Genomic DNA, 25,660 nt, shown 5'->3' on the forward strand with positions numbered 1-25,660 from the left:
GAAGTGCCCGGGCGGAAGTCGGGACCCCGGAGGAGAAAGATTGTTACACCAGCTCAAAGACAGCCCAGAATGGTTCATGTCGGACGGGGAGTGTGAGGTAGTGAATGGTGAGGGATGGGGGTGTGGGGGAGGGAGGGATGAGGGTGGGGGATTAATGGGCGGGAGGGATAATGGAGGGAATTCGGGTGATAGAGGATGTGGTGAGGGGGGAGTGAGGGTGATAGAGGAGGGGTTGAGGGGGAGTGAGGGTGACAGAGGAGGGGATGGGGGTGAGTGAGATTGATGGGGGATTGATGAGAAGGGAGGAGGTAATGGAGTGAGGGGGAGATGGGAGGAGTGAGAGTGTTGGAGGGGGTGAAGGGGACGGAAGGGGTGATATGGTGGGAGAGGGAAAGGTGATGGGAGTTTGGGGAGGGGTGGGGGCTGATGGAGAGGTGAGGGGTAGGGGAGGGTTGAAGGGGTGGTGGAGGTGAGGGGGGAGGGAAGGGATGGGGTAGGAGAGGGGTGATGGAGATGTGAGGGGGAGGGAAAGGTGATGGGGTAGGGAGGGGTTGGGGTGATGGAGAGGTGGGGGGAAGGAGAGGTGATGGGGTAGGGGAGGGTTGAGGGGGTGGTGGAGGTGAGGGGGGAGGGAAAGGGGATGGGGTAGGGGAGGGGTGAGGAGGAGTGTTTGGGTGATCAAGGTGATCCATCCACAGCAGTCGGGCCAAGCTGGAAGTGTTCTGATTGAACCTGTGGAGCTGAGGTGGGAGTCCGGAGCTGTGGACAGAAATGACTCACCTGGAATCGCAGATATGCTCCCACCTTCTCCAGGCGCACTACGGTCAGATCGTGGCCAATGTCGGCACGCACCTCGTCCGCAATGGCTGCCAACCGCTGCGACTGATCGCGTCTGACACCGACACTCCTGTCGACCAGGTGCTGAAACAGTGGGGGTGGGTTGGGTCTACGGCTTATCTCCACCTCCCTCCCTAAACTGCTGTGGGGTTGGGGGTGAGTGTCGGCATTGGGAGGGATAGGTGAGGGGTGAGTGTCCGGAGGGAGGGATAGGTGAGGGGTGAGTGTCCGGAGGGAGGGATAGGTGAGGGGTGAGTGTCGGTGTTGGGAGGGATAAGTGAGGGGTGAGTGTCGGCATTCGGGAGGGAATGGTGAGGGGTATGTGTCGGTGTTACCTGGAGGGATAGGTGAGGGGTGAGTGTTGGGAGGGATAGGTGAGGAGTGACTGTCGGGAGGAATAGGTGAGGGATATGTGTCAGCATTCGGGAGGGATAGGCGAGGGGTGAGTGTTAGCATTCGGGAGAGATAGGTGAGGGGTGAGTGGCCGGAGGGAGGGATAGGTGAAGGGTGAGTGTCCGGAGGGATAGGTGAGGGGTGAGTGTCCGGAGGGATAGGTGAGGGGTGAGTGTTAGCATTCGGGAGAGATAGGTGAGGGGTGAGTGGCCGGAGGGAGGGATAGGTGAAGGGTGAGTGTCCGGAGGGATAGGTGAGGGGTGAGTGTCCGGAAGGATAAGTGAGGGGTGAGTGTCGGGAGGGATAGGTGAGGGGTGAGTGTCCGGAGGGATAGGTGAGGGGTGAGTGTCCGGAGAGAGTGATAGGTGAGGGGTGAGTGTTAACATTTGGGAGGGATAGGTGAGGGGTGAGTGTCGGTGTTGTCTGGAGGGATAGGTGAAGGGTGAGTGTCCAGAGGGATAGGTGAGGGGTGAGTGTTGGTGTTGTCTGGAGGGATAGGTGAAGGGTGAGTGTCCAGAGGGATAGGTGAGGGGTGAGTGTTGGTGTTGTCTGGAGGGATAGGTGAGGGGTGAGTGTCTGGAGGGAGGGATAGGTGAGGGGTGAGTGTCCGGAAGGAGGGATAGGTGAGGGGTGAGTGTCGGTGTTGGGAGGGATAGGTGAGGGGTGAGTGTCCGGAGGGATAGGTGAGGGGTGAGTGTCCGGAGGGAGGGATAGGTGAGGGGTGAGTGTCGGTGTTGGGAGGGATAGGTGAGGGGTGAGTGTCGGCTAACGGGAGGGATAGGTGAGGGGTGTGTGTCGGTGTTGCGTGGAGGGATAGGTGAGGGGTGAGTGTCGGGAGGGATAGGTGAGGAGTGACTGTCGGGAGGGATAGGTGAGGGATGAGTGTCGGCATTTGGGAGAGATAAGTGAGGGGTGAGTGTCTGGAGGGATAGGTGAAGGGTGAGTGTCCAGAGGGATAGGTGAAGGGTGAGTGTCCGGAGGGAGGGATAGGTGAAGGGTGAGTGTCGGGAGGGATAAGTGAGGGGTGAGTGTCCGGAGGGATAGGTGAGGGGTGAGTGTCGGTGTTGTCTGGAGGGATAGGTGAAGGGTGAGTGTCCAGAGGGATAGGTGAAGGGTGAGTGTCCGGAGGGAGGGATAGGTGAAGGGTGAGTGTCCGGAGGGATAGGTGAGGGGTGAGTGTCGGGAAGGATAGGTGAGGGGTGAGTGTCCGGAGGGATAGGTGAAGGGTGAGTGTCCGGAGGGATAGGTGAGGGGTGAGTGTCCGGAGGGATAGGTGAGGGGTGTGTGTCGGTGTTGACTGGAGGGATAGGTGAGGGGTGACTGTCGGGAGGGATAGGTGAGGGGCGAGTGTCGGCATTCGGGAGGGATAGTTGAGGGGTGAGTGTTAGCATTTGGGAGGGATAGGTGAGGGGTGAGTGTTGGTGTCTGGAGGGATAGGTGAAGGGTGAGTGTCCGGAGGGATAGGTGAGGGGTGAGTGTTGGGATAGGTGAGGGGTGAGTGTTGGCATTTGGGAGGGATAGGTGAGGGGTGAGTGTCGGGAGGGATGGGTGAGGGGTGAGTGTACGGAGGGATAGGTGAGGGGTGAGTGTCCGGAGGGAGGGATAGGTGAGGGGTGAGTGTCGGTGTTGGGAGGGATAGGTGAGGGGTGAGTGTCCGGAGGGAGGGATAGGTGAGGGGTGAGTGTCGGTGTTGGGAGGGATAGGTGAGGGGTGAGTGTCCAGAGGGAGGGATAGGTGAGGGGTGAGTGTCCGGAAGGAGGGTTAGGTGAGGGGTGAGTGTCCGGAGGGAGGGATAGGTGGGTGAGTGTCCGGAGGGAGGGGTAGGTGAGGGGTGAGTGTCCGGAGGGAGGGGTAGGTGAGGGGTGAGTGTCCGGAGGGATAGGTGAGGGGTGAGTGTCCGGAGGGAGGGTTAGGTGAGGGTTGAGTGTCCGGAGGGAGGGGTAAGTGAGGGGTGAGTGTCCGGAGGGAGGGTTAGGTGAGGGGTGAGTGTCCGGAGGGAGGGATAGGTGAGGGGTGAGTGTCTGGAGAGATAGGTGAGGGGTGAGTGTCCGGAGGGAGGGTAGGTGAGGGATGAGTGTCCGGAGGGAGGGTTAGGTGAGGGGTGAATGTCCGGAGGGAGGGATAAGTGGGTGAGTGTCCGGAGGGAAGGTTAGGTGAGGGGTGAATGTCCGGAGGGAGGGATAAGTGGGTGAGTGTCCAGAGGGAGGGTTAGGTGAGGGATGAGTGTCAGGAGGGAGGGTTAGGTGAGGGGTGAGTGTCGGGAGGGAGGGTTAGGTGAGGGGTGAGTGTCGGGAGGGAGGAGTAGGTGAGGGGAGAATGTCGGGAGGGTTAGGTGAGGGGTGAGTGTCCGGAGGGAGGGTTAGGTGAGGAGTGAGTGTCCGGAGGGAGGGGTAGGTGAGGGGTGAGTGTCTGGAGGGAGGGTTAGGTGAGGGGTGAGTGTTGGGAGGGAGGGTTAGGTGAGGGGTGAGTGTCAGGAGGGAGGGGTAGGTGAGGGGAGAGTGTCCGGAGGGAGGGATAGGTGAGGAGTGAGTGTCTGGAGGGAGGGTTAGGTGAGGAGTGAGTGTCGGGAGGGATAGGTGAGGGATATGTGTCAGCATTCGGGAGGGATAGGCGAGGGGTGAGTGTTAGCATTCGGGAGAGATAGGTGAGGGGTGAGTGGCCGGAGGGAGGGATAGGTGAAGGGTGAGTGTCCGGAGGGATAGGTGAGGGGTGAGTGTCCGGAGGGATAAGTGAGGGGTGAGTGTCGGGAGGGATAGGTGAGGGGTGAGTGTCCGGAGGGATAGGTGAGGGGTGAGTGTCCGGAGGGAGGGATAGGTGAGGGGTGAGTGTTAACATTTGGGAGGGATAGGTGAGGGGTGAGTGTCGGTGTTGTCTGGAGGGATAGGTGAAGGGTGAGTGTCCAGAGGGATAGGTGAGGGGTGAGTGTCTGGAGGGATAGGTGAGGGGTGAGTGTCCGGAGGGAGGGATAGGTGAGGGGTGAGTGTCCGGAGGGATAGGTGAGGGGTGAGTGTCCGGAGGGAGGGATAGGTGAGGGGTGAGTGTCGGTGTTGGGAGGGATAGGTGAGGGGTGAGTGTCGGCTAACGGGAGGGATAGGTGAGGGGTGTGTGTCGGTGTTGCCTGGAGGGATAGGTGAGGGGTGAGTGTCGGGAGGGATAGGTGAGGAGTGACTGTCGGGAGGGATAGGTGAGGGATGAGTGTCGGCATTTGGGAGAGATAAGTGAGGGGTGAGTGTCTGGAGGGATAGGTGAGGGGTGAGTGTCGGGAGGGATAAGTGAGGGGTGAGTGTCCGGAGGGATAGGTGAGGGGTGAGTGTCGGTGTTGTCTGGAGGGATAGGTGAAGGGTGAGTGTCCAGAGGGATAGGTGAAGGGTGAGTGTCCGGAGGGAGGGATAGGTGAAGGGTGAGTGTCGGGAGGGATAGGTGAGGGGTGAGTGTCCGGAGGGATAGGTGAGGGGTGAGTGTCGGGAGGGATAGGTGAGGGGTGTGTGTCGGTGTTGCCTGGAGGGATAGGTGAGGGGTGAGTGTCGGGAGGGATAGGTGAGGGGTGAGTGTCCGGAGGGATAGGTGAGGGGTGTGTGTCGGTGTTGACTGGAGGGATAGGTGAGGGGTGACTGTCGGGAGGGATAGGTGAGGGGCGAGTGTCGGCATTCGGGAGAGATAGGTGAGGGGTGAGTGTTAGCATTTGGGAGGGATAGGTGAGGGGTGAGTGTTGGTGTCTGGAGGGATAGGTGAAGGGTGAGTGTCCGGAGGGATAGGTGAGGGGTGAGTGTCCGGAGGGAGGGATAGGTGAGGGGTGAGTGTCGGTGTTGGGAGGGATAGGTGAGGGGTGAGTGTCCGGAGGGAGGGGTAGGTGAGGGATGAGTGTCCGGAGGGAGGGATAGGTGAGGGGTGAGTGTCGGTGTTGGGAGGGATAGGTGAGGGGTGAGTGTCCAGAGGGAGGGATAGGTGAGTGGTGAGTGTCCGGAAGGATAGGTGAGGGGTGAGTGTCCGGAGGGAGGGGTAGGTGAGAGGTGAGTGTCCGGAGGGAGGGGTAGGTGAGGGGTGAGTGTCCGGAGGGATAGGTGAGGGGTGAGTGTCCGGAGGGAGGGTTAGGTGAGGGTTGAGTGTCCGGAGGGAGGAGTAAGTGAGGGGTGAGTGTCCGGAGGGAGGGTTAGGTGAGGGGTGAGTGTCCGGAGGGAGGGATAGGTGAGGGGTGAGTGTCTGGAGAGATAGGTGAGGGGTGAGTGTCCGGAGGGAGGGTAGGTGAGGGATGAGTGTCCGGAGGGAGGGTTAGGTGAGGGGTGAATGTCCGGAGGGAGGGATAAGTGGGTGAGTGTCCGGAGGGAAGGTTAGGTGAGGGGTGAATGTCCGGAGGGAGGGATAAGTGGGTGAGTGTCCAGAGGGAGGGTTAGGTGAGGGATGAGTGTCGGGAGGGAGGGTTAGGTGAGGGGTGAGTGTCGGGAGGGAGGGTTAGGTGAGGGGTGAGTGTCGGGAGGGAGGGGTAGGTGAGGGGAGAATGTCGGGAGGGTTAGGTGAGGGGTGAGTGTCCGGAGGGAGGGTTAGGTGAGGAGTGAGTGTCCGGAGGGAGGGGTAGGTGAGGGGTGAGTGTCTGGAGGGAGGGTTAGGTGAGGGGTGAGTGTTGGGAGGGAGGGTTAGGTGAGGGGTGAGTGTCAGGAGGGAGGGGTAGGTGAGGGGAGAGTGTCTGGAGGGAGGGTTAGGTGAGGAGTGAGTGTCGGGAGGGAGGGATAGGTGAGGGGAGAGTGTCCGGAGGGAGGGATAGGTGAGGGGAGAGTGTCTGGAGGGAGGGATAGGTGAGGAGTGACTGTCGGGAGGGATAGGTGAGGGATGAGTGTCGGCATTTGGGAGAGATAGGTGAGGGGTGAGTGTCCGGAGGGATAGGTGAGGGGTGAGTGTCGGGAGGGATAGGTGAGGGGTGAGTGTCCGGAGGGAGGGATAGGTGAGGGGTGAGTGTCGGTGTTGGGAGGGATAGGTGAGGGGTGAGTGTTGGTGTTGCCTGGAGGGATAGGTGAGGGGTGAGTGTCTGGAGGGAGGGATAGGTGAGGGGTGAGTGTCCGGAGAGAGGGATAGGTGAGGAGTGGGTGTCAGTGTTGTCTGGAGGGATAGGTGAAGGGTGAGTGTCCGGAGGGAGGGATAGGTGAAGGGTGAGTGTCCGGAGGGAGGGATAGGTGAGGGGTGATTGTCAGCATTGGGAGGGATAGGTGATGGGTGAGTGTCCAGAGGGAGGGATAGGTGAGGGGTGAGTGGAGAGGGATAGGTGAGGGGTGAGTGTCGGGAGGGATAGGTGAGGGGTGAGTGTCCGGAGGGAGGGATAGGTGAGGGGTGAGTGTTGGGAGGGATAGATGAGGGGTGAGTGTCGGCATTCGGGAGGGATAGGTGAGGGATGAGTGTTGGTGTTGTCTGGAGGGATAGATGAGGGGTGAGTGTCCAGAGGGATAGGTGAGGGGTGAGTGTCAGTGTTGTCTGGAGGGATAGGTGAGGGGTGAGTGTCCGGATGGATAGGTGAGGTGTGAGTGTCTGGAGGGAGGGATAGGTGAGGTGTGAGTGTCTGGAGGGAGGGATAGGTGAGGGGTGAGTGTTGGCATTCGGGAGGGATAGGTGAGGGGTGATTGTCGGCGTTGGGAGGGATAGGTGAAGGGTGAGTGTTGGCATTCGGGAGGGATAGGTGAGGGGTGAGTGTCTGGAGGGAGGGGTAGGTGAGGGGTGAGTGTCGGCATTCAGGAGAGATAGGTGAGGGGTGAGTGGAGGGAGGGATAGGTGAGGGGTGAGTGGAGGGAGGGATAGGTGAGGGGTGATTGTCGGCGTTGGGAGGGATAGGTGAGAGGTGAGTGTCTGGAGGGAGGGATAGGTGAGGGGTGAGTGTCGGGAGGGATAGGTGAGGGGAGAGTGTCCGGAGGGAGGGATAGGTGAGGGGTGAGTGTCCGGAGGGAGGGGTAGGTGAGGGGTGAGTGTCGGGAGGGATAGGTGAGGGGTGAGTGTCCGGAGGGAGGGAGAGGTGAGGGGTGATTGTCGGCGTTGGGAGGGATAGGTGAGGGGTGAGTGTCGGCATTCGGGAGGGATAGGTGAGGGGTGAGTGTCCGGAGGGAGGGATAGATGAGGGGTGAGTGTCGGCATTTGGGAGGGGTAGGTGAGGGGTGAGTGTCCGGAGGGAGGGTTAGGTGAGGGGTGAGTGTCCGGAGGGAGGGATAGGTGAGGGGTGAGTGTCCGGAGGGATAGGTGAGGGAGAGTGTCCGGAGGGAGGGGTAGGTGAGGGGTGAGTGTCCAGAGGGAGGGATAGGTGAGGGGTGAGTGTCCGGAGGGAGGGGTAGGTGAGGGGTGAGTGTCCGGAGGGAGGGTTAGGTGAGGGGTAAGTGTCCGGAGGGATAGGTGAGGGGTGAGTGTCCGGAGGGAGGGATAGGTGGGTGAGTGTCCGGAGGGAGGGTTAGGTGAGGGTTGAGTGTCCGGAGGGAGGGGTAAGTGAGGGGTGAGTGTCCGGAGGGAGGGTTAGGTGAGGGGTGAGTGTCCGGAGGGAGGGATAGGTGAGGGGTGAGTGTCTGGAGGGAGGGTAGGTGAGGGGTGAGTGTCTGGAGGGAGGGTAGGTGAGGGGTGAATGTCCGGAGGGAGGGGTAGGTGAGGGGAGGGTGTCCGGAGGGAGGGGTAGGTGAGGGGAGAGTGTCTGGAGGGAGGGATAGGTGAGGGGTGAGTGTCTGGAGGGAGGGGTAGGTGAGGGCAGAGTGTCGGCGTTGTAGGGGTGGGTGCGGTGGGGGAACCGCGGACGTCCTGGGAGGGTGGGGGAGGGTGGTGTGCAGGTTGTGAATTGTGTGTAACGTCACTGGGCTCCAGGTTAAGAAAGCCCTCTGCGTCCTCATCCACCACAACTGCGCCGCCTACCGCCTGCACAAGCGAGGATACGTGGAGTACGAGCTGCTGGGCGCCAACGTCCAGCGCATCCTGCGTTACCCGCGCTACATCTACTCAGCCAAGACGCTGTACGGAGACACGGGTGAGCTGATCGTGGAGGAGCTGCTCCAGAACGGCAAGATGTCGATGAGTGCTGTGGTGAAGAAGGTGGCTGACCGGCTGACCGAGACGATGGAGGGTGAGGGGGCAGAGGGAGGGAGGAGGCAAGAGGGGTAGAGGGGGAGGCAAGGGGCAGATGGAGGGATGGAGGAGAGTGGGTAGAGGGAGGAGTCAGGAGCACATGGAGGGAGAGGGTGACGGGGTGTGGAGGAGGGTGAGGGGACAGACGAAGGATGGAGGGTGAGGGGACTAAGAGAGGGAAAGGGGACCAAGGGAGTGAAATGACAGGAGGTGGGGAGGGTGGGATCAGTCATCACTTCTGCAGAGGGAGGGACTGGGAGGAGGAGGTTTCACGAGGCACAGCTTGGGGTCCTGAATGGTCACAGCAGGAGGTAACGATTGCGGAGAGGGTGTGTGGTGGGCAGGGACAGTGAGTGGGTAGAGGGGGGAGGTTACAAGAGCAGAGAGTTGTGGTCAGGGTGGTGGAGAGCAGGGTCAGAGCCTGGAAGGAGGGAGGGTGATGTGGGTCTGTCCATGGCTTTTAGACATCACAGCTCTCAATCATCCCGTCTCTCTCTCTACCTTCCTCTACCTCGGCACAGACAATCGGAGTGTGGAGTACAGTGAAGCCTCCGACACGTTTGTCCGCCTGGTGGAGACGCACTTCCTTCAGAAGTGCGAGACGGTTCCCGAGCTGCCTCCAGGTGATGGGTCCCGCCCCCCTCCTGTTCCCACGCTGGTCTCGGACGAGAAGGAGATGTACACGGTACCCAACCTCGGCCTGATTGGTGAGATCCTCTCCAGCGACTTTTTCCCCTTGACTCCATCCAGTCCACAAATCCACTCTTCCCAGCTTGGAACAAGCCTAATCTGTGAACAGCCACAGCTGTGTGGCGGAGCTCACACTGAGTGATATTTCCCTCGGCATCAGAGTCAGGTCTCTTGTCACTGACATCTGTCGTGAAACTTGCGGCGGCAGTGCAGGACAAAAAAAACTTACTAAAGGTACAAAACTAAATGGATAAAAATATAGGTAATGAGGTAGTGATCGTGGGTCCATGGGCTGTCCAGAATTCTGATGGCGAAGGGAGGAAGCTGCTCTTGAAACATTGTGTGTCTTCAGTTCAAAGTGAATTTATTATTATTAAAGTATAGCTCACCACATATGACCCTGAGTTTCATCTTCTTGTAGGCGTACTCAATAAATCTATAGAAAGTAACCATAGCTCAATCAATGAAAGAGTGCCCAACTTGGGCGTTTAACCAGAATGCAGAAGACGAGGAGGCTCCTCAATCTCATAGTCATAGTCGTACTTTATTGATCCCGGGAGAAACTGGTTTTTGTTACAGTTGCACCATAAATAATAAATAGTAATAAAACCATAAATAGTTACATAGTAATATGTAAGTTATGCCAGTAAATTATGAAATAAGTCCAGGACCAGCCTATTGGCTCAGGGTGTCTGACCCTCCAAGGGAGGAGTTGTAAAGTTTGATGGCCACAGGCAGGAATGACTTCCTATGACGCTCTGTGTTGCATCTCGGTGGACTGAGTCTCTGGCTGAATGTACTCCTGTGCCCAACCAGTACATTATGTAGTGGATGGGAGACATTGACCAAGATGGCATGCAACTTAGACAGCATCCTCCTCCCTGAAGATGGAATCTCATCTGGATAGGGTGGTGAAGAAAGCTTTTGGTATGCTGGCCTTTATTAATCAGAGCATTGAGTATAGGAGTTGGGATGTAACGTTGAAATTGTATAAGGCATTGGTGAGGCCAAATCTGGAGTATTGTGTACAGTTCTGGTCACCAAATTATAGGAAAGATGTCAACAAAATAGAGAGAGTACAGAGAAGATTTACTAGAATGTTACCTGGGTTTCATCACCTAAGTTACAGAGAAAGGTTGAACAAGTTAGGTCTTTATTCTTTGGAGCGTAGAAGGTTGAGGGGGGACTTGATAGAGGTGTTTAAAATTATGAGGGGGATAGATAGAGTTGACGTGGGTAGGCTTTTTCCATTGAGAGTGGGGGAGATTCAAACAAGAGGACATGAGTTGAGAGTTAAAGGGCAAAAGTTTAGGGGTAACATGAGGGGGAATTTCTTTACTCAGAGAGTGGTAGCTGTGTGGAACGAGCTTCCAGCAGAAGTGGTTGAGGCAGGTTCGATATCGTTTAAATTGGATAGATATATGGACAGGAAAGGAATGGAGGGTTATGGGCTGAGTGCAGGTCAGTGGGACTAGGTGAGAGTAAGAGTTTGGCATGGACTAGAAGGGCCGAGGTGGCCTGTTTCCGTGCTGTAATCGTTATATGGTAGTATTGAGAGGAGGGCGTGTCCTGGACGGTGACCGTGCTTCGTGAGGGATGCTGCCTTCTTGAAGCGTTGCCTCTTGAGGATGTCCTCGATGGTTGAGAGGGTTGTGCTGGCTGCGGCTTCCTGCAGCCTCGTTCAATCCTGAGTGCTGGAGCCTGTATATTAGGTGGTGATGCAATCAGTGAGTGTTCTCCATTTGTAGAAACTTGTTAATCCAGGGAGACATACCAAATCTCCTCAAATTCCTAGGGAGATATAGCTGCTGTGGTGCCTTTGTGATCGCCCAGGAGAGCTATTCGCAGACGTTGACACCCAGGAACGTGAAACTGCTCACACTTTCCACTGCTGATCCCTCGATGAGGACCGGAGTGTGTTCCCTCGACTCCCCCTCCCTGAAGTCCACAGCCAGTTCCATGGTCTTAACTAACGCTGAGTGCAAGGTGGTGGTAGTACCGTCACCCAACCAGCAGACCTGCGTCACCCAACTGGGCACCGCGGTGGTGTAGTGGTTCACGTGATGCTGTTACAGCTCGGGGAGTTTAGTTCTGTCTGTACGTTCTCCCTGTGACCGCGTGGGTTTCCTCCCACAGTCCAAAGATGGCCCGCTTGGGTTGATTGGTCATTGTAAATTGTCCTGTGGTTATGGTGGTGTTACGTAGGGGTGTTGCTGGGTGATGCGATTCTTTGGGACAGATGGGCCCGTTCTCTAAATAGATCTCAGCGGTGTTATCTAACCACGCAGTCACGAGTGTAGAGAGAGTAGAGCATGCATCGTAGAGGTGCGCCTGTGTTCATTGTAAGTGAGCAGAAGGTGTTAGTTCTGAGCTGCACTGACTGAGGTCACCCGATCAGGAGGTCAAGGATCCAATTGCAGAGGGAAGTACAGAGACACAGGTTTTTAGGCTTAGTACCGAGGGATGATTATTGATGAGTACGGAGGGGATGATTATTGATTAGTACCGAGGGGATGATGGTATTGAATGCAGAGCTATGTTCGATAAACAGCAGCCTGACTTTAGTTGTAGTCCAGGTGATCCAAAATTCAGACGTAAAGTTAAAAACAGGCCATTCAGCCCTCTGACCACTTACAGCCAGCCTATTTTATTCTCGGCACATTCCCGTTGACTGCCCTCACGTTCTACCCCTGGCCCACACACTAATTATCCATCAACCCCATACTTTGTTGGGATGTTGGGGTAACCCACGTGGTCACAGAGAGAACGTACAAATGCCTGACAGGCAGACACTCATACACAGAAATGCACAGACGCACACTCGCACAGACCCAGAAGGACTCGTGCTCGGAGATGTACATAGACACGCACACACAGATACTCAGACACACACACACAGAGTCGGAGGTCGTGATTGAACCCACTCTCTGGTGCGGCAGGGTCCGTGTCTCTGCCCGCTCTGTGCTGGTCTCTTCCCCCCCACCCGAGGGGGAGCAGTGAACTGTGACCTCTGACACAAGTCCACCTAACATCGCCTCTTTTTGTTGGGGTGCCCGCAGGTCAAGGTAAACGCCGAAGGCAGCCGTCGGGAGATGGTGGGGAGCCCAGGTCGAAGCGCTCGAAACACGACCGGTGGGACCAGGAGGTGAGGCCTGTGCAAACAGTTGGTGGTGGGGGGGACACCTCTTACCCTGCCCCCTTGTAATGTAGTATTCTGTGATGGTGGCTGGCGAGGGGGAGGAGGGTGGTGGGAAGCACTCTGGTGAGGGGAGGGAGAAGTTAATATTGTACCTGTCCCATGGGGGGGGGAGGAGGACACGGGACAGGGTGGGGGGGGGTGGCATGTGTAACTGTGTTCCCCACGTCTGATGCCCTGCGATTCTCCTCCTCAGTCTCCCCCCGACGATGGCATTTACTGGCAGGTGAATTTCGACCGCTTCCACCAGCATTTCCGCGACCAGGCCATCATCGCGGCAGTCAGCAGCAAGCTCGACCAGGTACGCAGCGCAGCTCGCTTCCCACGTTGTTGTCACCGCTGGGCTGCGTCTCGCGGGACGGGGTGGGGACAGCGAAGCTGCTCGGCAATCTCTCCCACCGGTATGATAAGCAGATTGGCTTTATTTGTCACATGTACGTCGATCATCGAGGCACTCCTCTGTTCGTATCACGGTGCAGTGGTTGGCTTGACGCTATACAGCTCCAGTGGTCAGTGTGCAATTCCCGCTGCTAGCTCTGTGCGTTCTCCCCGCGGCCGCGCTGATTTCCTCCGCGTGCTCTGGTCTCCTCCCCCTTCCAAAACCGTACAGGCTAGGGGTTAGTGAGTTCAGGGCGTGTCATGTTGTCACCAGAAGCATAACGACACTTACAGGCTGCCCTCAGAGTGCTGGTTGTTGATGCAAACGATGCACTTCACCGTGTCAATGTACGTGCAACAAATAAAACTCATCTTTAATCTTCACATCACTGGTTAAGCCACATCTGGGGTGTTGCATGCTGTTCTAGGTGCCAGGCTAAAGGAAGTTTGGGATTAAATTGGAGAGGGTGCAGAAAGATTCACAAGGATGTTACTGGGACCAGTGGGATTGAGGTTGAAGGAGAGATTGGACAGACTGGGACTATTTCCCTGGCGTGAAGTAGGCTTTATGTTTCAATGTACATTACTGTGCAAAAGTCTTTGGCACACGTGTAAATATCTAGGATGCCTAAGATTTTTGCACAGTACTGTAGTAATTCTACGTATTTCTCTGTACTGCTGCGGCAAAACAAAAACAACGTGAGAGATGATGAACTGATTCTAATATGCACAATTCTGTACGTGACAAATAAAGCTCATCTTCGGTCTCTTTATCTTTAATGAGGTGACCAGAACGGAACACAACGCCTTGTACAGAACACAACTCCTACACTCATCAATTATCCCAGCTCCCTCTCCCTAACGTACGTCGCTTTCTTTTGTAGTGGTCGATTAACTGGGCACGTGCTCCTCAGTCACACTTCACTGGCTTGTGCACGAGGAGAACAAGATGGTCCCTGTTCTAAAGTTGGAACAAGTAAATGATATTTTAATATAGAACATAGAACACTACAGTACAGTGAAGGCTCCTCAGCCCACAATGTTGTGCTGGCCTTTGAGATGAATCTACCCCTTCCCACCCACATGGCCTTCAATATTTCTATCATCGACATGCCCATTTAAGATTTCCTAATCTGACTCTCCCACCACCCCTGGCAGCATGTTCCACCTCTGTTTAAAAACAACTTGCCTCTGACATACCCCCTATACTTTTCTCCAATCACCTATGCCCCCTGTAATTAGCCATTCCTACCCTGGGAAAAAGTCTCTGGATACCCTCTTTAGATGTACAGCTTGTCTCGTTGGAGAGGGAGTGCCACAGAAAGAGTGAGGGGGCGTGAAGTGACTGTTGCGGTGTTTCTGTTCCCCACAGACGAGCAGTGAAATAGTCAGGACCATGCTGAGGCTCAGTGAAGTCACCACCTCGTCCAACTCTTCGCACACACAACCCCTCTCGTCCAACGAGGTGAGCTTACGGGTGAGGCGCTGCTGTATCTGTGGGGTGTTAGTGAATACTTAGCAACTCGTGAAAGTGGGCTTATGGAGTGAGGTTTCTTCTACGGCCGCCCATCACACACTCCCGGGGTCAGACACAGAGTGAAACTCCCTCTACACCGTCCCATCACACACTCCCAATGCCAGACACAGAGTGAAGATCTCTCTACACTGTCCCATCACGCACTCCCGGGGTCAGACACAGAGTGAAGCTCCCTCTACACTGTCCCATCACACACTCCCGGGGTCAGACACAGAGTGAAACTCCCTCTACACTGTCCCATCACACACTCCCGGGGTCAGACACAGAGTGAAACTCCCTCTACACTGTCCCATCACACACTCCCGGGGTCAGACACAGAGTGAAACTCCCTCTACACTGTCCCATCACACACTCCCGGGGTCAGACATAGAGTGAAGCTCCCTCTACACTGTCCCATCACACACTCCCGGGGTCAGACACAGAGTGAAGCTCCCTCTACACCGTCCCATCACACACTCCCAATGCCAGACACAGAGTGAAGCTCCCTCTACACTGTCCTATTACTCACTCCCGGGGTCAGACACAGAGTGAAGCTCCCTCTACACCGTCCCATCACACATTCCTGGGGTCAGACACAGAGTGAAGCTCCCTCTACACTGTCCCATCACACACTCTCGGAGCCGGGATAACATGCTTTGGATAGAGTGAAACTGCTCGCCTTTCTCCTTGCATTGACTACTCAGAATTCTGTTTTTGTTTAGATATTCCGAGCTTTCCCTTCCGGATACAACATCTCCAAACAGGTCCTGGACCAGTACCTCACGCTGCTAAGCGACGACCCGGTGGGTATTTAAAGTCTCCCCCTGTGTTGGAGAGTGTTAATTTCCTCCATCTCCGCCACTTCTGCCCTGGAAAAATGCTGCTGTCTGTCCAGTCTATCTGTGCCGCTTATCATTTTGTGCATCTCTATCAAATCACCTCTCATCCTTTATCGCTCCAAAGAGAATATCTGCAGCTCGCTGAACCAAAACATGCTGTCTAATGCAGGCAGCATCCCGGGAAATCTGCACCCTCTCTAAAGCTTCCTCATCCTTCCTATGAGGCACCTAATAGTGAACACAGATTTAAGGTGAGGGGGAGGAAGTAGGGGTGAGGAACACACTGGCTGAGGGGGTGGTGGAGGCAGAGAGGCATATCCAGACAAGCACTTGAATCCTCAAGGCAAGGATCCAGTGCTGATGAATAGGGTTAATGTAGGGGGTTAGACTTAGATGAGGGAATTAAATGCAGCATCTCCAAGTTTGCGGATGACACGAAGCTGGGCGGCGGCATTAGCTGTGAGGAGGATGCTAAGAGGATGCAGGGTGACTTGGATAGGTTGGGTGAGTGGGCAAATTCATGGCAGATGCAATTTAATGTGGATAAATGTGAGGTTATCCACTTTGGTGTCAAGAATAGGAAAACAGATTATCTGAATGGTGGCCGATTAGGAAAAGGGAAGGTGCAACGAGACCTGGGTGTCATTATACACCAGTCATTGAAAGTGGGCATGCAGGTACAGCAGGCGGTGAAAAAGGCGAATGGTATGCTGGCATTTATAGCAAGAGGATTTGAGTACAGGAGCAGGGAGGTACTACTGCAGTTGTACAAGGCCTTGGTGAGACCACACCTGGAGTATTGTGTGCAGTTTTGGTCCCCTAATCTGAGGAAAGATATTCTTGCCATAGAGCGGGTACAAAGAAGGTTCACCAGATTGATTCCTGGGATGGCAGGACTTTCATATGATGAAAGACTGGATCGACTAGGCTTATACTCGCTGGAATTTAGAAGATTGAGGGGGGATCTGATTGAAACATATAAAATTCTAAAGGGATTGCACAGGCTAGATGCAGGAAGATTATTTCTGATGTTGGGGAAGTCCAGAACAAGTTTGAGGATAAAGGGGAAGCCTTTCCTTTTAGGACTGAGATGAGGAAAAACTTGTTCACACAGAGAGCGGTGAATCTGTGGAATTCTCTTATCACAGGAAACAGTTGAGGCCAGTTCATTGGCTATATTTAAGAGGGAGTTAGATATGGCCCTTGTGGCTAAAGGGATCAGGGGGTATGGAGAGAAGACAGGTATAGAGTTCTGAGTTGGATGATCAGCCATGATCATACTGAATGGCGGTGTAGGCTCGAAGGGCCGAATGGCCTACTCCTGCACTTATTTTCTATGTTTCTCTGTTTGCTGGTGTTCAGCGTGGACGTGGTGGTCCAAAAGGCATGTTTCTGTGCTGTAGGACTCACTGGTGGTTAATCTGCAGAGTGTCTGCCTCAGAGGCCTGGGGAGACAGTCACCGCCCATTCAACGGAGAGGAAGAAACAGTCGATATTTCAGGGTGAGATCCTTCATCAGGACTGGAAAGGAAGAAGGCAGGACCTCCTTCCCCCTTCCTTTCCTGATAAAGGGTCTCGGCCTGGAACACTGTTTATTCTTCTACGTAGATGCTGCCCGACTTGCTGAGTTCCTCTTGCGTGTGCAGAATCTCTTGTGTTTGTGTTTTACCGTCTGTTCGAGGTTGGTGTGGGAAGTTGAGGTACCGAAGCCAGACTGGGTAACAGCTTCTTTTCTCGGGCTGGGAGACGAAGGATTACCCTGCCACCACCAAGGTCCCGCCACTGCGACAGGAAGCTGTTTCCCTCTGCTGCACATTTCACATGCAATTTGAATTATATTTTATCAGCTTATTTATGGTAATATTTTAGTGTATGTGCTGAGTGTGATATACGTTCTGTGGGTGTACCATGGTCTAGAGGAATGTTTCATTTGGTTATATATATGTATAGTCAAACCTGAACTTGAGGTAATTGATGCGGCCATGACTTTATCAGTGCATGCAGCAGGCTTGAGGGGCCGAATGGCCCCACGTCCCTTACACACCCATATCTGGGGGGCCACTGCCCCACAAAGACAGGTGCGGACTTGTGACTGATTGGGTACTAAGGACGGGGTTGAGTGTGTCTGCACCTGGAGTTGTCCCATTCCCACTTCCGTAATCCCGTGTTCTTCCATTCTCCGTGGATCCATGATGAGCTCTTTGCCTTTTTTTGTAGATGGAGTTTGTCGGGAAGACCGGAGAGAGCGGTGGTGGCATGTTTGTAATCAGTATCCTTTCTGAGAATGTCGCAGAAGCCTGCCCCCTCCACACTGTCGCAAGGACCCTCCCTCAAACTTGTTAAACCCACAAACACTTGGAAACGTTTCCGAAAGGTTCAGCTTTCTGAGGGAGCTAGAGCAGTCCTGAGAGAACTACTGTGGGACGCTGATCAGTAAGAGAGAGTGCAGTCAGTATACAGGTATTGAGAGAGAGAGGCAAAGAGAGCGGAAAGGGAGGGAGATGGGGGGAGAGAAAGAGTGAGAGGGAAGGGGGGGAAGAGGGAGGGGAGAGAGATATTCCCCTGAGAGAGACCAGTGAGTATACAGATATTCCCTTGAGAGGGACACCGGTCAGTATACAGAGAGACAGGTCACTGCACAGGTAGGCCTCCAAGAGGGAGGACACCACGGTACAGTGAGATAGGGTCAGTGGAGTAGAAATCTCGCTGAGGGAGGGGCCCGGGAGACAAGGGTCGGTATCCGGCTATATCCCTAGGGAGGCGCTCAAGGGGGCGGTGTTGATGCCTGTGTGAGGCTGAGCATTCCTTGACGTCATTCCGACCTCCATCGGGCTCTCGCTTCTCTGGCCTGTGCAACAGTGGAGTCAGTCGTGCAGGAACGGTAAGCAGATGCGTCACTTGGCCCATTTGGCCTCTGCTATCCTGGCCACACAGTGCCCTGGCTCTGATAATGGCTACAGCACAAGGTGACTTAACCAGTGATGTGCTGCAATCTCTGAGTCCTGAGGCCAAAATAGGAATGGAGAGGGTGTTTTAATATCTATCGTGAGCTAATGTTTGGCCAATTTAGCGCAGGTCCAAACTGAAAAGTTCAGGATGTCGGGGCCAGTGCTCAGCTCGCTGCTCAATGAGGTTTACTCGTCTCTGCACTGAACCGAGACTGTGGCCTGCAACTAACCGGCTCCTGGACCAGCTTCGTGGCTGTGGGCTCACTTTCATGAACTTTAGTTCTGAGTGTTAATTGTTTACTTTTTATTGTTTGGACCGGCACAGTTGGTAGTGGGCAGTTTTTAAAAAATGGGTTTCTTCGTTTTGTGTGACTGCCTGTAAGAAGGTGAATTTCCAAGTTGTACATATTATACGTACTTTGAACCGTGATCCAGTCTCCAGGGTACAGAGTTGCAGAGATTCACCACCCTCTGCGGTGAGTTCAACGATAAAGATTAGCTTTGTTTGTTACACCAAAACAATGAACAGTCCTTTGCCCCCAACTCTCAAAGTCGCAGACATCAGACCTCCAACCCCTAGTCTCTGGCTTGGACTCTCCCTATACAGTACCTCAGGATGTGATTAAGTTGGAATAGATACAGAAAAGTTTGGATAGTTGGAACAATTTCCCACTAGATTATAAAATCATGAGGGACATTGATAAGGTGGGTCGACGGACAGTCTTTTCCCTCAGGCTAGGGGAGTCCAGAACTCAAGAGAATAGTTCTGTGGTGAGAGGGGAAAGGGTTACTGAGGTTTATAAAGACCCCGGGAGCCAGGCTGGCAGATTTGACTGAATGGTGGGGCCGGGGGGGATTTGGGTTAGCCAGCTTTATGGATTAACGGGCACTATGCTCCCACCACAGGTTCGGCTCGCGGTCGGCCCGCATATTCCGTCTCCTGCTTCGGAAGCGGCATCTGGAGCAGAAGCAGGTGGAGGATTTTGCCATGATCCCGGCAAAGGAAGCGAAGGAGATGATGTACCGGATGTTATCAGAGAATTTCATCTCCTTGCAGGTGGAACTTCACATCACACTCCCACCCCATCCCTCTGTCTCTCCCCCTTCATGTTTCACCCCTCCACCTCAGTCCCTCATCCCTCCTTGCCTCCCGCTCATCCGTCTCTCCCCTCGCCAGCCAAATTACTCGCCCCCTCCACATCCAACTCACTCACACCCTCCTGCCCCTCCAACTCGCCCCTCAATCTCTCAATCTTATTTGACACAGTTCGTCTCTCCCCATCTTACCCCACACTCCTACCTCTGTCTCGCCACCTCGCTTACTCCTCCATTACCCACCCCTCCATCTCATTTGTCCCTCCCACCCCCCCGTCTCTTCCCCCTGCTTCCTGCACCCCTCCTGTCCCCCTGTCTTACCCATCCATTTCCTGGCCTTCTGTCTCTGCCTCCGGTCCTCGGTGACCCTCCCCCCACTGATTCTCCAGCCTTGATCTGCCGCGCTTTTCCTCTTGCAGGAAATCCCCAAGACACCGGATCACGCTCCTTCCAGAACCTTCTACCTGTACACTGTCAACTTCCAGGCGACGGTGCGCATGATACTGCAGCGCTGCTACAAGGTGACTCCGCGCACGGCCGTGCGAGGCCAGCCCGGCCTCTTGCTTGCTCCTCGGTATCTGCTGCCGTTGTGGGAGGAGACCATTCAGCCCATTGTGCCTATTCTGAGAAAGCACAGCTTTTCCTATGGTCCCCGTGGTTACACCAGTTCCAGGCACTTTCCAAACGCAGGAAGGTTTAGTGAGTTCCTGACTTCGATGCCACACTGGTAAAGCCGATCCGTTAACAACACTGGGGGACACAGCGGGTGCACCCCTAGAAACCCAGATTCGATCCTAACTTCTGGCTGTGTGTGTGTCAGTCTGCCCGCCCTCTGGATTAACTGGCCACTGTAAATTGCCCTCACTGCATAGTGCCATAACGGTTAGCACAATACTTTACAATGCTAGCGATTAGGTTCAATTCCCATGACTGCGTGAGTTTCCTCCCACGTTGCAGAGACGTACGGGTTTTGGTCAGTGAGCTGAGGGCATCCTATGTCAGCACTGGAAGTGTGGCGACACTCGCGGGCTGCCCCAGCACATCCTCACACACTGTACTGGCTGTTGACACGAAATGACACACTTCACTGTATTTTTCCATGTACGTAAGATAGATAAAGCTTATGAATGGTCTCATTCACAAAAATCCCATAAATATTTTGAACTTCACGAAGAGCAGTAGCAAGGGGTTCTAATATTAAATTAAATAACAAAGGACTTAATGGACAACCTTGTCTTGTCCCCCGTGAAAGCTGAAAAAGAGAGACCTGCAGTTATTAATAACAGTAGCAATAGGAGCTTTGTATATCATTCTAATCCAATTATTAAAATTAACACCAAAGCCAAATTTCTCTAAAACATTAAATAAATATTTCCATTCGACTCGATCGAATGCTTTTTCAGCATCCAAAGAGACGACGCATTATGGAGTTTTTGTGTGTGTGTGAGAGTTGTTCAAATACTATCTGTGTAAAAGCTGGGGGGGGGCGCGGGGGGGAATGATAATGGGTCGACTGGCTTAATTCTGCCCTTATGTCTTATGGCCTTATCTCTCTCTGACTAGAAGGCCACTTAGTCAATGGAGTTCAATCCTATTTCCCTCATGTTCCTGTCTCGCAGCCTTCCAACTTGCTACTCTCACAGGAAATTCCCAGCTCCCTTTTTTGAAATCCCTTCACTATCTACAATTTACAGTAGCTAATTAACCCACGAGTGGGGAGGAAACTGGGTGGAAATGAGAGATGAGAGCAGCCCCTTAAATTGTAATTCCATCTTGCCAGCACATTGGAAAGGATGTTAGATAAGGGGTCCAGTGTCTTATAAAGACCTAACACTGCATCCTTGCCGCCGCCTCAACTTGCAAGTTAACCTTCAGGGATTCCTGCGTGAGGACTCACAAGTCCCTTTGCAGCTCTGAATTCTCCATCGCCTTCAGCCCCACTCTGTCCTTTGGCAAAGCAGCAGGAGAAGGTGGTTCTCGTTTGTGTCTATGCTTCCTGCTGGACTGATTGTAGGCATTTCATTACAGACGGTGGTTAACTTGATCACTCGCCGGGAGCACGAGACTCGAGAGAATAAGTAAGTATGAGAGGGACGGTGACCTGGATTAGGCTGGGAGGCGGGTTGGGGGGAGGGGGTGAAATGCTAGGATTCCAGTCGCAGGTAAAGGGCTGGAGAGGGGTCAAAATTAGAACCAAATTTTTGATGGGCTTTTTTTTTTAACGTAAAAATTACAGCACAGTACAGGCCTTTCCGCCCACAATGTTGTATTGACCTTTTAACCTAATCTAAGATCAATCTAACCCTTTCCTTCCCCCATAGCCCTCCAGTTTTCTATCATCCATGTGCCTACCTAAGGGTCTGTTAAATGTCCATAATGTATCTGCCTCTGCCACCATCCCCGGCAGCTCATTGCACTATCCCTGACATCCCCCTATACTTCCCAATAAGAAATTATGCCCCCTTGTATTAGTCATTTCCACCCTGGGAAAAGTCTCTGGCTGTCCACTTGATCTATCGTCTCATAATCTTGTAAACCTCCTCAGACCTTGACGCTCCAGAGAAAACAACCCAAGTTTATCCAGCCTCCCTCTAAACCAGGCAGCATGCTGGTAAACCTCTTCTGCACCCTCTCCAAAGCCTCAACATCCTTCCTAGCGTGGGGCAGCCAGACTGCAGATGTGGCCTATACAGAGTTCTATAAAGTTGCAACATAATCTCCTGAATTTTGAATTCAAAGCTCCGACTAATAAAAGCAAACATTCCATAAGCTTCGTAACCACCTTATCGACCTGTGTAGCCACTTTCAAGGAGCTATGAACTGGGATCCCAAGGTCTCACTGCTCGGCAACACTGTTAAGGATCTTGCCCTTAATAGTGTGCTGTTTCCTTGCATTTACTCTACTGAGGTGCAACTCTTATCTGCTATTTCTCGGCCCTTATCTGCAACTGATCTACAAATGCAAGAAAAAGTTTGTGAACCCTTTGCAATTACCTGGTTTTCTGCATTACTCATCTAAGTCACAATAATAAACAAATACAATCTGCATAAAGTAATAACACACAGGCATTGTGCTTCCTGTCATCAATACTGAGTATGCCATTTAAACAATCACAGTCTCGGTTCAAAAAAGCTATTTGGAGTCAGGTGTTCCAATCAATGAGATGAGATTGGAGGTGTGGGTTGCAGAAGTGCCCTGCCCTATATTTAAAAAGAGGCACACAAAGTCAGGTTACTGACAGAGCCTGCTCTTCTCAAGAAAGATCTGTTTGTGCATCATGTCTCAATCAAAATAACTTTCAGAGGATGTTGGAAGAATTGTAGAGATGCACGATGTAGATGAAAAGGCTACAAAAGCATTTCTAAAGATCTGAGTGTTCATCAGTCCACAAATGGAGGAAACTCAGTACTGTTACCACTCTCCCTAGGAGTGGACATGCAGTGCTCAAGGAGGTGAAAAAGAATCCAAGAGTACCAGCAAAAGACCTGCAGAAATCTCAGGAATTTGATAAAGTCTCTGTTTGTGTGTCCTCTGTGAGAAAAACACTTGAACCAGAATGGTGTTCATGGAAGGACACCGCTGCACTCCAAAAAAAAAACATTGCTACATATCTCAAGTTTGCAAAAGACCGCCTTCACGTTCTACAACACGTCTGGAACAATATTCTGTGGACAGATGAGACAAAATGTCGCCTGGGTTTCATCTCCTAAGTTACAGAGAAAGGTTGAACAAGTTAGGTCTTTATTTTTTGCAGCGTAGAAGGTTGAGGGGGGACTTGATAGAGGTATTTAGAATTATGAGGGGGATAGATAGAGTTGATGGGGATAGGCTTTTTCCATTGAGAATGGGGGAGATTCAAACAAGAGGACATGAGTTGAGAGTTAAAGGACAAAAGTTTAGGGGTAACATGAGGGGGGACTTCTTTACTCAGAGAGTGGTGGCTGCGTGGAACGAGCTTCCAGCAGAAGTGGTTGAGGCAGGTTCGATGTTGTCGTTTAAAGTTAAATTGGATAGATATATGGACGGGAAAGGAACGGAGGGTTATGGGCTGAGTGCAGGTTGGTGGGACTAGGTGAGAGTAAGAGTTCGGCACGGACTAGAAGGGCCGAGATGGCCTGTTTCCGTGCTGTAATTGTTATATGGTTATAAAAATTGAACTTTCTGGCAGAAAAATCTTCTGGATTAGCCTCCCATGAGGGACTTTGTCAAACGCCTTATGAAAATCAATCTGGACAACATCCACTGCCCTACTCTCATCAATCACTCTTGTCACCTTGTCAAAAGCACTATCAAGTTGGTAAGACATGACCTGCCACGCACAAAGCCATGCTGTCTGTCTGTCTCCCTCCCTCCCCAACTGATTTGAGACTCGGGTGGATAGGTCCCAGGATTTTCCCTGGTTCCCTTCATAACTAGAGGTACAACATGAGCCACTTGCCAATCCTCCAGGACTTCACCTGGGGCTAGGACACAAAGATATCGGTCAGGGGCCCAGCAACCTCATCTCCATTAACCTGGGGTAAATCCCATCAGGCCCTGGGGGACTTATCCACCTTAATACTCGTTAGGAAGCCCAACACTTCCTCCTCCTTGACCTCTAAACATCCTAACATATTTATACATTCAGCACTGATATCCTGGTCCTCCATATCCTTTTCCTTGATAAATACTGAAGCAAAATACTCATGAAGTACCTCACTCACTCTCTCTGCATCCAAGCAAATGTTTCACTCCCCCTTTATTGTTGAGTGGTTCCACCCTCTCCCTAGTTATCCTCCTACTCTTGATGTATGTATAGAATGCTTTGGGGTTCACCTTAATCCTTTCCAAGGTCCCTCCTGGCTTTCCAAATTCCCTTCTTTAGTTCTTTTCTGGCTTCATCATACTCATGTGCTTTGTTTGATCCTAATTTCCAAAGCTTTCCTTGGTCCTCTTGACTAAATTCATCACCTCTCTGGATATCCAAGGTTCTCCCATCTTTCCATCCCCGTCCATCCTTCTAACAGGAACCTACCTTTCCTGTACTCTATGCAATTGATCTTTAGATACCCTCCATATCTGATGTGGATTTGCCAGAAAAGAGGTTCCCAATTAATGCTTCTTAGTTGCTGCCTAATACCCTCATAATTAGCCCTACTCCAACTTAATACTCTCCCACAAAAGCTCTAACATTACCTTGTGGATCTTGAACTCACTCCCCTGGCTAATGAAGGACATTACACTATTTGGCTTCTTAACAATCCTATGAACCTGCAGAGCAACTGACAGATTTATGGACATAGACTCCAAAATCCTTCTCTAACCTCACCTTGCAAAGAATTCTGCCACTAACCCTACAATCTGCCTTCAAATTTGATCTTTCAAAGTGAATCACCTCACACTTTTCCAGGTTGAACTCCATCTGCCACTTCTCAGCCCAGCTCTGAATCCTGTCCATTGTAACCTACTGCCAAAGCCTAAAGATGGAAGACTTGAGGAACAAGTGGGATAGGAGAATCAGACATATTTTGGGAGGGAATTGTAGAAATTAGGTTGCAGGCAGTAAGCGTGGAGATCTGGGAAGGTGAAAAATTAGAGGAGCACAAAGATTAGAAGAGATTGGATAAAAACGCAAGGAATTTAAATTTTAGATGTTGTTCCACCAGGAAGAAACAGAGGGAATGAAAGTTAGGCTAAGGGGCAGCAGAAATTTGGAAGAACGAACAAGGCTAGCTGGCTAGAAGAGTGTTGCAATAGTTAAAAGATCCCTGCGTGGGTGGTATCGGGCAGTGTTGTTCAGGTGAAAATGGATAGACTCAACAGTGGCATACACATACATACAAAGCTCACATTGGTATTGAGCGCAAAGATTGTTCCACACTAGAACCTGGTTCAGGGTGGTGTGGAATGACCTCTGTGATGTTGAACATAGAATATTACAGCACAATACAGGCCATGTTGTGCTGACCTTTTAACCTACTCTAAGATCAATCTAACCCTCCTCTCCTACATAGCCCTCCATTTTTCTGTCATCCAGGTGCCTCTGAGTATCTGCCCCTAATGTATCTGCCACCATCGCCTCTGACAGGGTGTTCTACAGACTCGCCACTCTGACATCCCTCCTGTACTTTCCTCCAATCGCCTTAAAAGTTATGCCCCATTGTGTCAGACATTTCCACCCTGAGAAAAAGTCTGCCTATCCACTTGATCTATGCCCCTTATCATCTCAAACATCTGTGTGCACCAGATCAATGATCTTAATCTCCTCTTCCAGGCGGCTGCTGGAGAAATCCCAGCGAATCGAGGCCATCATGGCGTCGATGCAGGCGACGGGGGCAGAGGAGGTGCAGCTGCAGGAGATAGAAGAGATGATCACCGCACCCGAGCAACAGCAGCTGGAGACGCTCAAACACAACGTCAACATGTGAGCACCCAGCCAGCCTGCAGCATGTGGAGGGTGTGAGCCGTGGTCTGACCAGGGTGATGTGTATACACCAGTGGTGGTGGGAGGGAAGGCGTGGGAGATGGCCGGTACACAGTGGAAGGTGTGTGGAACATGCCGACAGGGGTGGCAGTAAAGGCAGATACAAATAAAGCTATAGAACAGTACAGGCTCGTCATCCCACTATGTTGGCCAACCTTTGAACCTACTCTAAAATGAAACTAATCCTCCTTATGTAACCCTCAATTTTTCTTCCATCCATGTGCCTC

General features: G+C 52.7%; 1 protein-coding gene across 3 annotated transcripts in view; it reads left to right on the forward strand.

Annotated features, from left to right (window-relative positions):
* The window catches only part of polr3c (polymerase (RNA) III (DNA directed) polypeptide C), a 27,625-nt gene continuing 1,965 nt past the window's right edge, over window positions 1-25,660 (forward strand). Inside the window, exons 1-14 of one of the 3 annotated variants that reach the window (XM_072282925.1) lie at window positions 1-97; window positions 699-918; window positions 8,050-8,305; window positions 8,829-9,014; window positions 12,057-12,142; window positions 12,390-12,494; window positions 13,944-14,036; window positions 14,810-14,890; window positions 17,144-17,195; window positions 17,747-17,807; window positions 18,781-18,931; window positions 19,389-19,490; window positions 20,998-21,047; window positions 25,224-25,373. In XM_072282925.1, coding sequence (XP_072139026.1) covers window positions 772-918; window positions 8,050-8,305; window positions 8,829-9,014; window positions 12,057-12,142; window positions 12,390-12,494; window positions 13,944-14,036; window positions 14,810-14,890; window positions 17,144-17,195; window positions 17,747-17,807; window positions 18,781-18,931; window positions 19,389-19,490; window positions 20,998-21,047; window positions 25,224-25,373 — 1,520 coding nt within the window. In that variant the 5' untranslated portion in view covers window positions 1-97; window positions 699-771. Of the gene's footprint in view, window positions 108-698; window positions 919-8,049; window positions 8,306-8,828; window positions 9,015-12,056; window positions 12,143-12,389; window positions 12,495-13,943; window positions 14,037-14,809; window positions 14,891-17,143; window positions 17,196-17,746; window positions 17,808-18,780; window positions 18,932-19,388; window positions 19,491-20,997; window positions 21,048-25,223; window positions 25,374-25,660 lie in introns of all 3 variants that reach the window. The other 2 variants (XM_072282942.1, XM_072282933.1) reach the window with 2 other exon arrangements.

This window comes from Mobula birostris, chromosome 2 (genome assembly GCF_030028105.1).
Source record: "Mobula birostris isolate sMobBir1 chromosome 2, sMobBir1.hap1, whole genome shotgun sequence".
Lineage (NCBI taxonomy): Eukaryota > Metazoa > Chordata > Chondrichthyes > Myliobatiformes > Myliobatidae > Mobula > Mobula birostris.